The sequence below is a fragment of the Lolium perenne genome, unplaced genomic scaffold (assembly GCF_019359855.2).
Source record: "Lolium perenne isolate Kyuss_39 unplaced genomic scaffold, Kyuss_2.0 unplaced48, whole genome shotgun sequence".
Taxonomy (NCBI): Eukaryota; Viridiplantae; Streptophyta; class Magnoliopsida; order Poales; family Poaceae; genus Lolium; species Lolium perenne.
Window position 1 is genome coordinate 180,001 of NW_027249006.1, and position 15,000 is coordinate 195,000.

A 15,000-nucleotide genomic window follows, 5' to 3' on the forward strand; every position below is an offset into this window, starting at 1 on the left:
CGCGGAATGGTAGTGAATAGAGAGAAAGATTCTTCTTATTTTCTTGTTCCTGAAAATATTCTATCTATCTCCTAGACGCCGTAGAGAATTGAGAATTTTCATGTCTTTCAATTCTCGTACTCGTAATTGGAAAGTTACGGAAGGAGACCCATCATTTTGCAATGAAAACAACATATAAAACTCTGGACAATTTCGAAATCAGGCCGAGCGTCTTAATACATATGCAAAAAAATTCATTATTGGCCCACCATTGATTAGAAGATTTAGCTTGTATGAATCGCTATTGGTTTGATACGAATAATGGCAATCGTTTCAGTATGTTAAGGATACAGATGTATCCACAATTCATTTAGAGTTACTTAATAGCCTATTTCTTATACCATATCTCTATCCCGTGAAATTCTCGAGCCGAAAGATGGATGCATATGCTGTGTTTCATTTTGCTAAATGATATCAATTAAATGGTGTATCAATTCCATAAATTGGATATAGCAATAAATAAATCAGCAAAATTCTTTCTAATATTTTAGATAGAAGAAACATTTCTTCTATCTAAAATATTAGAAAGAATGTACTCTTCTATCCAAATCTAATTTGCATCGATAAAATAAATCCAAATTCCAGCAGTAGATGAATAATTGCAAATTTTTGTGTGTACGAGATTAGAATAACTTCAAAATAACTGACATAATTTTTTATTTTTCCTGATCAGAAAAATATATGAAAAAGAAAGGAGGTAGAAAAATTTTGGGATTTATGGTTAAAGAAGAAAAAGAAGAAAACAGGGGTTCTGTTGAATTTCAAGTATTCAGTTTCACCAATAAGATACGGAGACTTGCTTCACATTTGGAATTACACAAAAAAGATTTTTCATCGGAAAGAGGTCTACGAATACTTTTGGGAAAACGTCGACGTTTGCTGGCTTATTTGGCAAAGAAAAATAGAGTACGTTATAAGAAATTAATCAGTCAGTTGAATATTCGGGAGCAGTAATTTAATCGTTCTAATTTTTTTCTTATTTTCTTAGTAGTCTTATAGTAGTCTTAGATTTTGCATTTTGATGAGCCTCGTTTTGAGGAATTCATGGAATAATCCATTTTCATGGAATAATGAATTAAGGATATGAGTCTACCGCTTACAAGAAAAGATCTCATGATAGTCAATATGGGCCCTCAACACCCATCAATGCATGGTGTTCTTCGACTGATCGTTACTCTCGATGGTGAGGATGTTATTGATTGTGAACCCATATTAGGCTATTTACACAGAGGAATGGAAAAAATCGCGGAAAACAGAACTATTATACAATACTTACCTTATGTAACACGGTGGGATTATTTAGCTACTATGTTTACGGAAGCAATAACAGTAAATGCACCAGAATTCTTAGAGAATATTCAAATACCCCAAAGAGCCAGCTATATTAGGGTAATTATGTTAGAGTTGAGCCGTATAGCTTCTCACTTGTTATGGCTTGGGCCTTTTATGGCGGATCTCGGGGCACAGACCCCTTTTTTCTATATTTTTAGAGAGAGAGAATTGATATACGATCTATTTGAAGCTGCTACAGGTATGCGAATGATGCACAATTACTTTCGCATCGGAGGAGTAGCCGCGGATCTACCTTATGGATGGATCGATAAATGTTTAGATTTCTGTGATTATTTTTTACGCGGAATTATTGAATATCAACAACTTATTAAACAGAATCCCATTTTTTTAGAGCGAGTTGAGGGAGTAGGTTTTATTAGTGGCGAAGAAGCAGTAAATTGGGGCTTATCAGGACCAATGTTACGAGCTTCTGGAATACAATGGGATCTTCGTAAAGTAGATCTTTATGAGTCTTACAACCAATTTGATTGGAAAGTCCAATGGCAAAAAGAAGGGGATTCGTTAGCTCGCTATTTAGTACGAATCAGTGAAATGAGGGAATCCATCAAAATAATTCAACAAGCTATAGAAAAAATTCCTGGAGGCCCTTATGAGAATTTAGAAGTCCGACGCTTTAAGAAAGCAAAGACTTCCGAATGGAATGATTTTGAATATAAATTTCTTGGTAAAAAACCTTCACCCAATTTTGAATTATCAAAGCAAGAGCTTTATGTAAGAGTGGAAGCCCCAAAAGGTGAATTAGGAATTTATCTAGTAGGAGATGATAGTCTTTTCCCCTGGAGATGGAAAATTCGTCCGCCCGGTTTTATTAATTTACAAATTCTTCCTCAGCTAGTTAAAAAAATGAAATTGGCTGATATCATGACGATATTAGGTAGTATAGATATCATTATGGGGGAAGTTGATCGTTGAAATGATAATAGATAGGGTAGAAGTAGAAATTATCAATTCTTTTTCGAAATCAGAATTATTAAAAGAAGTCTATGGACTCATATCGATTCTACCCATTTTGAGCCTCCTTTTGGGAATCACAATAGAGGTACTCGTAATTGTGTGGTTAGAAAGAGAAATATCTGCATCGATACAACAACGTATTGGTCCTGAATATGCTGGCCCCCTAGGACTGCTTCAAGCTATAGCAGATGGGACTAAACTACTTTTTAAAGAAGATATCTTACCATCCCGAGGAGATATTCCTTTATTTAGCATTGGACCCTCTATAGCAGTCATATCAATTTTATTAAGTTTTTTAGTTATCCCTTTGGCATATCATTTTGTTTTAGCCGATCTTAGTATTGGTGTTTTTTTATGGATTGCCATTTCAAGTATTGCTCCTATTGGTCTTCTGATGGCAGGATATAGCTCAAATAATAAATATTCTTTTTCAGGTGGTCTACGAGCTGCTGCTCAATCCATTAGTTATGAAATACCATTAACTTTTTGTGTGCTAGCAATATCTCTACGTGTGATTCGTTAAAATAGGATCCTTTTCCTCTAAAATCCATTAACTATTTATCTTCCTTTTCTTATTCTGTATTCGGGTTGATAATTTAAACTAGATAGCTATATGAGTGAAACAAAACAGCTTAAAAATTTGTAGTAAAAATAAAAAATCTCATTTCCTACGTACAAGAAAAAGTTGAAGTAAACATAAGCAGTATAAACTCTTTATCCCAAGGTTGATTTTTTAAATTAGTCATCATATCTTGAAGCAGGCAAGAATAAAGGATTCGCAATATGGAATTCCATTACTAGAACATTTCTAGTTATTACTATTAATAATAAGAAGAATCCATCAAAAGTTAGTGAAGGGTTAGAAACACTAAAGTACATAAAGGATTAGTAATGGAGAATCTAAGACATTAGAGATTTTTCCCCATAAAAGGAATCATAATAAGGACTTGAAATTTGTGGAAATTATCAAGTAGTACTTTCTTCAGATTCCGATCCAGAGTATATTCCTATTCACTTGTTAAAGAAATGGCTATAAAGAACGAATTAACCCTTTATCCCTTTTTTCTTTTTAAATACCCCCTACCCAGGGAAAGAAGAGTAGGACAAAAGATATGGAGTGCAATCCAAAAAATTGGAATTATTCCTTCCTCTAATACATATTCATACAGAATTCCTTATAAACTAATGCCTAAATCTTTTCATTTATTAATTTAATTACTATAACAAGTGTTTTATTCCAAGATTAAGTTATTACTGAACAAAGAAAAAATTTCTTATATTATAAAGGATGAGATCAATTCGGAAGCGCTTTTTTTTATTCTAGCAGACAGAATTCCTTTGGTCTAATTTAGGACTTTTCAATATATTTTATTTTCCCTAATTCTATCTACGCTCCGGAGGCTAATAACGAAACGAAACAGTCTTCTTTTTTTTCTGATCATAGAGAAGCCGTATGAAGCTAAGGTTTCATGTACGGTTTTGGAATAGCGGTGGGAACTGTGATGTTATCATCGACTATGATTATCTAACAGTTCAAGTACAGTTGATATAGTTGAAGCACAGTCTAAATATGGGTTTTTTGGATGGAATATTTGGCGCCAGCCTATAGGTTTTCTGGTTTTTCTAATTTCTTCTTTGGCAGAATGTGAAAGATTACCCTTTGATTTACCAGAAGCGGAGGAAGAATTAGTAGCAGGTTATCAAACCGAATATTCCGGTATAAAATATGCTTTATTTTATCTTGTTTCTTACCTAAATTTATTAGTTTCCTCTTTATTTGTAACAGTTCTCTACTTAGGTGGGTGGGATTTATCTATTCCCTATATATCCTTTTTTGATTTTTTCAAAATGAATAACGCAGTTGGAATTTTGGAAATAACAATGGGTATCTTTATTACATTAACTAAAGCTTATTTATTTCTCTTCATTTCTATCACAATAAGATGGACTTTACCCAGGATGAGAATGGATCAGTTATTAAATCTTGGATGGAAATTTCTTTTACCTATTTCCTTGGGCAATCTCTTATTAACAACTTCTTTCCAACTTGTTTCACTATAAAGAAAATAATACAATAACAGTAAGAATATTTTCAACACAAAGGCTCTGTCAAACAAGAGAAAGAAACATATCTTTTTCATAGATATAGAATGAATATGTTCCCCATGATAACTGGGTTCATGAGTTATGGTCAACAAACAATACGTGCTACAAGGTACATTGGTCAAAGTTTCATAACTACCTTATCCCACACAAATCGTTTACCTATAACGATTCATTACCCTTATGAAAAATCAATTACACCGGAACGTTTCCGGGGGCGAATCCACTTTGAATTTGATAAATGTATTGCTTGTGAAGTATGTGTTCGGGTATGCCCGATAGATCTACCCCTTGTGGATTGGAGATTTAAAAAGGATATTAAAAGGAAACAGTTGCTTAATTATAGTATTGATTTCGGAGTTTGTATATTTTGTGGCAATTGTGTTGAGTACTGTCCGACAAACTGTTTATCAATGACTGAAGAATATGAACTTTCTACTTATGATCGTCATGAATTGAATTACAATCAAATTGCTTTAAGCCGGTTACCCATCTCCATAATGGAAGATTACACAATTCAAACAATTAGGAATTCGACTGAAAATAAAATAGACGAAGAGAAATCGTCGAATTCAAGAACTATTACTGATTACTAAACTCATATTTTTTTTTGTTATAAAAATATCCTAATCCCTTTTTACTTCCTGGAATCCTTTAGTTTTAGTCAGTTCATGAAAAATTTTATACTATTTTAATTTCTTTTTATCCATAATGGATTTACCTGGACCAATACATGAGATTCTTATGCTATTTGGGGGCTTTGTTCTTCTACTAGGAGGTCTAGGAGTAGTATTACTTACCAACCCCATTTATTCTGCCTTTTCGTTGGGATTAGTTCTTGTTTGTATATCCTTATTCTATTTTTTATTAAATTCCTACTTTGTAGCTGTGGCACAACTTCTTATTTATGTGGGAGCCATAAATGTCTTGATCATATTCGCTGTCATGTTCGTAAATGGCTCAGAATGGTCTAAAGATAAGAATTATTGGACTATTGGAGATGGGTTTACTTCAATCGTTTGTATAACTATTGTTTTTTCACTAATGACTACTATCCCAGATACATCATGGTATGGAATTCTTTGGACGACAAGATCAAACCAAATAGTAGAACAGGGTCTCATAAATAATGTTCAACAAATTGGGATTCATTTAGCAACCGATTTTTATCTTCCGTTTGAACTCATTTCCATAATTCTTCTAGTTTCTTTAATAGGTGCAATTACTATGGCTCGGCAATAAGAAAACTTAGAAAGAGTAAAAATTATAAGAATTGCAAATCTAAAATAAATAACTAAAGAATCACAATTTTGATTTAGTAAAAACCATCTACCGCCAACAAATAACTTCTTTCTTTTCTCTTTTGTTGTGTAATTGTTCTATTGTAATTAATTAAATCGGTTCAATTCTTGTCCTCATATTGAAATGAATCGGGATTGATAAGGAGTTAATTAATGATGTTTGAGCTTGTACTTTTTTTGAGTGTCTATTTATTTTCGATTGGTATCTATGGATTGATCACAAGCCGAAACATGGTTAGAGCTCTAATATGTCTTGAACTTATACTTAATTCAATTAATCTAAATCTCGTAACATTTTCTGATCTATTTGATAGTCGCCAATTAAAAGGAGACATTTTCGCAATTTTTGTGATAGCCCTTGCGGCTGCTGAGGCCGCTATTGGACTATCCATTCTTTCTTCTATCCATCGTAATAGGAAATCAACTCGTATCAATCAATCTAATTTATTGAATAATTAGACTATGGAATAATTGGACTTTTTAATTAAGTAGACATACAATCCTCTAAACAAAGGCGCACATATAACAATATGGAATATTAAGATGAATAGAAATCAATACTATACTATACTATAGTATTTTCTTAGTATTATTTGAGAATATAAATTCTCTTTAAGTAGGTTATTGCATAGTATTCTTTTTTAACTTAAAGGAATTTTTGTAATTCATTGATATTGCAATTTAAATATTGCAATAATTTATATTGAAAAGAGGATAGCCAATTTATTGGCTAATTCGAATTCATATGTACAATTAGTATAATTCTGATTGTTGAAGTCAAAAATTCAAGTCTCTTGGCTCTTTTCACGCTTTCTCACAAACGGATTCAAAAATAGTAATCTATTTTTGAAGTTTGGATAAACCATTGCTTCGTCTGGTGTCTACAATACATATTACTCATATAATACTAATTTTATTTTTACCAGATCGAAAATTTTTATGTTGAAAAGAAAAATTTATAGATCCAATGTCACATTCCGTAAAAATTTACGATACATGTATAGGATGCACTCAATGTGTACGAGCTTGTCCAACAGATGTATTAGAAATGATACCCTGGGATGGATGTAAAGCCAAGCAAATAGCTTCTGCCCCGAGAACTGAAGATTGTGTGGGTTGTAAGAGATGCGAATCCGCTTGCCCGACGGATTTTTTAAGTGTACGCGTTTATTTAGGGCCTGAAACAACCCGTAGCATGGCTTTATCTTATTGATACGTTACAAAAAACTTCATTTGAATCGTCTGATTCCTCTTTACCGAAGAAGCCTGTGCTCGAAATAATCGAGCACGGGCTTTTCTGGTCAAAACGTATCTTGTCTTTACCACTTAATCATGAGTTATTTTCCTTGGTTAACAATACTTGTTGTTTTGCCGATATTTGCAGGTTCATTAATTTTCTTTTACCTCATAGGGGAAACAAAATAGTTAGGTGGTATACTATATCCATTTGTTTATTAGAATTCCTTCTAATGACTTATGCATTCTGCTATCATTTCCAACTGGAGGATCCTTTAATCCAATTAAAGGAGGATTATAAATGGATAGATATCTTCGATTTCCACTGGAGATTGGGAATCGATGGACTTTCATTAGGATCTATTTTATTGACAGGATTTATCACTACTTTAGCTACTTTAGCAGCTTGGCCAGTTACCCGGAATTCGCGATTATTCTATTTCTTGATGCTAGCAATGTATAGTGGTCAAATAGGATTATTTTCTTCGCGAGACCTTTTACTTTTTTTTATCATGTGGGAGTTAGAATTAATTCCTGTTTACTTACTTTTATCCATGTGGGGGGGAAAGAGGCGTCTATATTCAGCTACAAAGTTTATTTTGTATACTGCAGGCGGCTCCATCTTTTTCTTAATCGGAGTTCTGGGTATGGGCTTATATGGTTATGGTTCCAACGAACTGGGATTAGATTTGGAAAGATTAATTAATCAATCATACCCTGCAACCTTGGAAATACTTTTATATTTTGGCTTCCTTATTGCTTATGCTGTCAAATTGCCAATTATACCCCTACATACGTGGTTACCCGATACCCATGGGGAAGCGCATTATAGTACATGTATGCTTTTAGCGGGAATCTTATTAAAGATGGGAGCATATGGATTGATTCGGATCAACATGGAATTGTTACCTCATGCTCATTATCTATTTTCGCCCTGGTTAGTAATAATAGGAGCGATCCAAATAATCTATGCAGCTTCAACTTCTCTTGGTCAACGAAATTTCAAAAAAAGAATAGCCTATTCCTCTATATCTCACATGGGTTTCATAATTATAGGAATTGGTTCCATAACCAACATTGGACTCAATGGAGCTATTTTACAAATATTATCCCATGGATTTATTGGTGCTACACTTTTTTTCTTGGCAGGAACGGCTTCCGATAGAATGCGTCTTGTTTATCTCGAAGAACTGGGAGGAATATCTATCCCAATGCCAAAAATTTTTACTATGTTTAGTAGCTTTTCAATGGCTTCTCTTGCCTTACCAGGAATGAGTGGTTTTGTCGCAGAATTAGTAGTCTTTTTTGGCCTAATTACTAGTCCAAAATTTCTGTTAATGCCAAAAATGCTAATTACTTTTGTAATGGCAATAGGAATGATATTAACTCCTATTTATTTATTATCTATGTTACGCCAGATGTTCTATGGATACAAGCTATTTAATGTTCCAAACGCAAATTTTGTGGATTCTGGACCACGAGAACTCTTTATTTTAATCTGTATCTTTTTACCAGTAATAGGAATTGGTATTTATCCAGATTTTGTTCTCTCCCTATCCATTGACAGGGTGGAGGCTCTCGTATCCAATTATTATCCTAAATAGGTTTTTTACCAGTCCGGTCTATTAATGAGGAAGTCTAATTAGATCTATCTTGAATTTTTGAGAACCCTTTGATAAGGCGTTCAAGGGGTTCTCAAATAAAACATAAAAGAAAACCCTTCATAAAGGGTTTTCTTTTATCTAATCATTTAGATGTTAATATAAACGAACCATAACTATGTAAACCTATTCCTAATAGATTGATACCAAAATAGCAGATCCAAATTATAAGAAATCCTATCGAAGCTACAAGTGCAGAATTCGTACCCTTCCAATTTAGATTTGTTCTACTATGTAAATAAATTGCAAATATGGTCCAAGTAATAAATGCCCAAGTTTCCTTAGGATCCCAATTCCAATAGGATCCCCACGCGTCATTAGCCCATACTGCTCCACAAAGAATACCTATGGTTAAAAGGGTAAATCCTAGGCTAATGACACGATAACTCCAAGAATCTAAACGCTCCGTTAATTGATATTTGTAATAATTTGGGAATGAAGGGACAGAGGTGCTTTTTAAAGAACTTCTTTTTACATAGAAATCACTAAAGAAAAATGTTTTAAGTAAAACATTTTTTTTCTTTTTAGAAAAGAAAAAGAAATTATTTCGAAATCTAATGATTAGAATAGCGGCAGATAATAAGGATCCGCACAAAAGAGTTGCATAGCTTAGTAACATCATACTGACATGCATCATTAACCACTGAGATTGGAGAGCGGGTACTAGTATTGTGGATTGATGCATTTCAGTTAAAAGACCCGATGTGGCAAAGCCTTGCGTTAAAATAGTACTTGGCGTAGTTATTGTGCTTAAATCATTTTTAGAGTTCTGTATCTTAGGAATGGTATGAAGAATATACAGAGCCCATGAAAGGAAGATCAACGACTCATATAAATTACTTAATGGAAAATGTCCCGAAGAAGCCCAGCGAGAAACTAGGAATCCTGTTATAGAGAAAAAAGTAACTATCATTCCTTTTTCTGACGAATCACGTAATCCCCCAAGTTCATGAACTAATAAGGTTATCAAATGAATCGTAATCACAATGGAAATGGTTGAGAAGGAGATATGATTTAATATATGTTCTAAAGTTGCAAATAGCATAAGGGGAAGGTCTCATTACAAAATTGTAAATTTCGAATTGAATCCATTTTATAATCTATTATATTCTTTTTCGAGAATGCCGCCACTCGGATTCGAACCGAGATGCTTGAGCACTGCTTCCTAAGAGCAGCGTGTCTACCAATTTCACCATGGCGGCTAACTTCAAATAATAGGTAACTTAAAAGAATAATAGCTATTATCTCGCGAATCGTCGAGATTGGGAAAGTCCATAAAATTTAGGAACATTAGAGTCTTCATTAAAATATACTTCGTTTATGTAGTATCGTTGCGATTTTTTTTTACAATAAACTCTTGCTTTGCCTAATGGAAACACCGCTTGAAAGACTTGGAACTCCTCTTTTATAAGTTGCAATATAGAACTAATTTTTTTTTTTCTAATTAGTTTCTCCCTAAAATTAAATTTTTTCCATTTTATTTTGATTGAACAAAATTTAAAGAATGAAAGTCTTTATGCTCTTATTAATAGGATTTACTAACCTTAAACCAATTATTTTGGAGAAAATAGATGTAAGTGGTAAGTTTTATTGCAAGAAGACTCCACTTTTCCTAATAGAATTCTCATAATAAAATATGAGAATTCTATTAGGAAAAGTTTATTGATCAAGAATACTTAGCACACAGTATACCAAAACTTTTATTCCATATAGCGGATATAGGAGGGGTTTGTTCTAAGAATCTTGTGTTGAGTAATTCGACACATAAAAGTACATTAATTAATTAATTAATTAATCCAAATTATTCATATTAAATAATTGGAATTATTTTTTGATAGGTCAATTCATATTATTCCAAAACCTTATTATTTGTTTGTTTGTTGCCTAGAAAAACCTTTTGGTTTTGGATGCTCATTGCCACTCGAAAATGATTTTGATTTTGCTAAAGAATAAGCCTGTACTATGGAAAAATAAGTCTTTTTCTTCCAAATATTTTTACGAATACGCTTTTTTGACATTGAAGTACGTTTTTTTGGAACTGCCATTCAAAAAGGAAATTACTTTTTTCTAGTTGTATGTGAAAGACATCTTTGGTATTTATACTCAGATATTGAAAGATACTGAAATTCTGAATTATTTTTTACTTTGTTTTAATAATATAGAATATATAGAAAGGTTTTCCGTTTAAATCTATTTATATATATTTATATAGTAAAGTATACTCTATATATAGATATATGGTATGGAAGCCTATCCCCTATATAAGACGAGTGGATAAAAAGAAGGGAAAATAAAAATAGTTAATTAAGTTCAGAATAGTATTCCATGTCTCTTAAACAAGGCATTCTAAAACTTAGGTAATTATAGTCATTAGGATTTCAGTTCTATATGAAGTAACGACTATTTGATAATTTATTATAAACATGGGTTTTCTTTTTATTGGAATTCGATTAATCAGTTACAAAACAAGAGAGCTGTTTCATCTTTGTTTTAAAGAAATATCAAAATTAATAGAAAGTAAAAAAATGCAACCTTTTTTTTTATTTTAATAAATATCCTTATTTAGGTAATAACTAGGTAACGAAGTTATTTGATTAACTTTTTTAATTTAATTAATTAAACCCATTCTTCATTTTTGCTTATTCTTTTTATTTATTCCTTCAGAAAGAGATAAGAATTGGTTTGGTGAATCGGAAACAATTTTTTTTTATAGAAAAATTAAAGTAAAAATTGCAATTTCTTTTCTTATGGAACATACATATCAATATGCATGGGTAATCCCTCTTCTCCCACTTCCAGTTATTATGTCAATGGGGTTTGGCCTTTTTTTTATTCCGACAGCAACAAGAAATCTTCGTCGCATATGGGCTTTTCCTAGTGTTTTATTCTTAAGTATAGCTATGGTATTCTCCATTCAACTGTCTATTCAACAAATAAATGGAAGTTCTATCTATCAGTACCTATGGTCTTGGACCGTCAATAATGATTTTTCCTTAGAATTTGGATACTTGATTGACCCACTTACTTCTATTATGTTAATACTAATTACTACTGTAGGAATCCTGGTTCTTATTTATAGTGATGGTTATATGTCTCACGATGAAGGATATTTGAGATTTTTTGTTTATATAAGTTTTTTCACTACTTCTATGTTGGGATTGGTTACTAGCTCCAATTTGATACAAATTTATTTTTTTTGGGAACTCGTGGGAATGTGTTCCTATTTATTGATAGGCTTTTGGTTTACACGACCGATCGCCGCGAGTGCTTGTCAAAAAGCTTTTGTAACTAATCGTGTAGGAGATTTTGGTTTATTATTAGGAATTTTAGGTTTTTTTTGGATAACAGGTAGTTTAGAGTTTAGGGATTTGTTCAAAATAGCTAATAACTGGATTCCTAATAATGGAATTAACTCTTTACTTACTACTTTGTGTGCTTTTTTATTATTCCTTGGTGCAGTTGCGAAATCTGCACAATTCCCTCTTCACGTATGGTTACCAGATGCTATGGAAGGACCCACTCCCATTTCGGCTCTTATACACGCAGCAACTATGGTTGCTGCCGGGATTTTTCTTCTAGCTCGGCTTTTTCCTCTTTTCATATCTCTACCTTTGATAATGACTTTAATTTCTTTAGTAGGTACAATAACACTTTTCTTAGGAGCTACTTTAGCTATTGCTCAAAGAGATATTAAAAGAAGCTTAGCCTATTCTACAATGTCTCAATTGGGTTATATGATGTTAGCTCTAGGTATAGGTTCTTATCAAGCTGCTTTATTTCATTTGATCACTCATGCTTATTCAAAAGCTTTATTGTTCTTGGGATCTGGATCCATTATTCATTCAATGGAACCTCTTGTTGGATATTCACCAGAAAAAAGTCAGAATATGGTTCTTATGGGCGGTTTAAGAAAATACATTCCAATTACAAGAACAACTTTTTTATGGGGTACACTTTCTCTTTGTGGTATTCCACCTCTTGCTTGCTTTTGGTCCAAAGATGAGATTCTTAGTAATAGTTGGTTGTATTCGCCCTTTTTTGGAATAATAGCCTCCTTTACTGCAGGATTAACTGCCTTTTATATGTTTCGGATATATTTACTTACATTTGATGGGTATTTGCGTGTTCATTTTCAAAATTACAGTACCACTAAAGAGGGTTACTTGTATTCAATATCCTTATGGGGAAAAAAGATACCCAAAAGAGTTAATAGGGATTTCATTTTATCAACAACAAAGAATGGAGTTGCTTTTTTTTCACAAAAGAGACCCAAAATGAAAGGTAATACAAGAAATAGAATAGGATACTTTAGTACGTCCTTTGGGGCTAAAAACACTTTTGCTTATCCGCATGAAATGGGGAATACTATGTTATTTCCTCTTCTGATATTACTGCTTTTTACTTTATTCATTGGATTTATAGGAATCTCTTTTGATAATGGAGCAATGGATAATGGAATAGCGGAGTTAACCCTATTATCAAAGTGGTTAACTCCCTCAATAAACTTGACTCAAGAAAGTTCTAATTCTTCTATAAATTCATATGAATTTCTTACTAATGCTATTTCTTCTGTAAGTCTAGCCATCTTTGGTTTATTCATAGCATATATCTTATATGGATCCCCTTATTCTTTTTTTCAGAATTTGGATTTAATAAATTCCTTTTACAAGGAAAGTCCGAAAAAATACTTTTTCTTTTTAGATCAAGTAAAAAAAAAGATATACAGTTGGTCATATAATCGCGGTTATATGGATATTTTTTATACTAGGGTCTTTACTCTCGGTATAAGAAGATTAACCGAACTAACGGAGTTTTTCGATAAGGGTATCATTGATGGAATTACCAATGGAGTGGGTCTTGTTAGTTTTTGTATAGGAGAAGAAATTAAATATGTAGGAGGAGGGCGAATCTCGTCTTATTTATTCTTTTTTTTATGTTATGTATCCGTTTTTTTATTCTTTTTTATTTCTTAACTTAAGCTATTTACGAGTATCTTGTCTAAATAACTATCTTATCCCTTCCCCCTTCCTACCCTCTTCTACCATCTTTCTATCTACTTCCTCTACTCTACCTACTGTTTTCCGCGATTTTTTCCATTCCTCTGTGTAAATAGCCTAATATGGGTTCACAATCAATAACATCCTCACCATCGAGAGTAACGATCAGTCGAAGAACACCATGCATTGATGGGTGTTGAGGGCCCATATTGACTATCATGAGATCTTTTCTTGTAAGCGGTAGACTCATATCCTTAATTCATTATTCCATGAAAATGGATTATTCCATGAATTCCTCAAAACGAGGCTCATCAAAATGCAAAATCTAAGACTACTATAAGACTACTAAGAAAATAAGAAAAAAATTAGAACGATTAAATTACTGCTCCCGAATATTCAACTGACTGATTAATTTCTTATAACGTACTCTATTTTTCTTTGCCAAATAAGCCAGCAAACGTCGACGTTTTCCCAAAAGTATTCGTAGACCTCTTTCCGATGAAAAATCTTTTTGTGTAATTCCAAATGTGAAGCAAGTCTCCGTATCTTATTGGTGAAACTGAATACTTGAAATTCAACAGAACCCCTGTTTTCTTCTTTTTCTTCTTTAACCATAAATCCCAAAATTTTTCTACCTCCTTTCTTTTTCATATATTTTTCTGATCAGGAAAAATAAAAAATTATGTCAGTTATTTTGAAGTTATTCTAATCTCGTACACACAAAAATTTGCAATTATTCATCTACTGCTGGAATTTGGATTTATTTTATCGATGCAAATTAGATTTGGATAGAAGAGTACATTCTTTCTAATATTTTAGATAGAAGAAATGTTTCTTCTATCTAAAATATTAGAAAGAATTTTGCTGATTTATTTATTGCTATATCCAATTTATGGAATTGATACACCATTTAATTGATATCATTTAGCAAAATGAAACACAGCATATGCATCCATCTTTCGGCTCGAGAATTTCACGGGATAGAGATATGGTATAAGAAATAGGCTATTAAGTAACTCTAAATGAATTGTGGATACATCTGTATCCTTAACATACTGAAACGATTGCCATTATTCGTATCAAACCAATAGCGATTCATACAAGCTAAATCTTCTAATCAATGGTGGGCCAATAATGAATTTTTTTGCATATGTATTAAGACGCTCGGCCTGATTTCGAAATTGTCCAGAGTTTTATATGTTGTTTTCATTGCAAAATGATGGGTCTCCTTCCGTAACTTTCCAATTACGAGTACGAGAATTGAAAGACATGAAAATTCTCAATTCTCTACGGCGTCTAGGAGATAGATAGAATATTTTCAGGAACAAGAAAATAAGAAGAATCTTTCTCTCTATT

At 32.5% G+C, this 15,000-nt stretch overlaps 1 protein-coding gene and 1 non-coding gene across 2 annotated transcripts in view; one reads left to right on the forward strand and one right to left on the reverse strand.

The window, feature by feature from the left end:
- The first annotated feature begins 8,586 nt into the window (after positions 1-8,586).
- Positions 8,587-15,000, forward strand: part of LOC127321852 (NAD(P)H-quinone oxidoreductase subunit 5, chloroplastic) — a 7,793-nt gene continuing 1,379 nt past the window's right edge. Inside the window, exon 1 of the mRNA XM_071824835.1 lies at positions 8,587-15,000. This exon is cut by the window's right edge and continues 1,379 nt beyond it. Coding sequence (XP_071680936.1) covers positions 11,395-13,620 — 2,226 coding nt within the window. The 5' untranslated portion in view covers positions 8,587-11,394 and the 3' untranslated portion in view covers positions 13,621-15,000.
- Positions 9,770-9,849, reverse strand: TRNAL-UAG (transfer RNA leucine (anticodon UAG)). The gene has a single exon. It is a non-coding gene; the product is annotated as a tRNA-Leu (tRNA).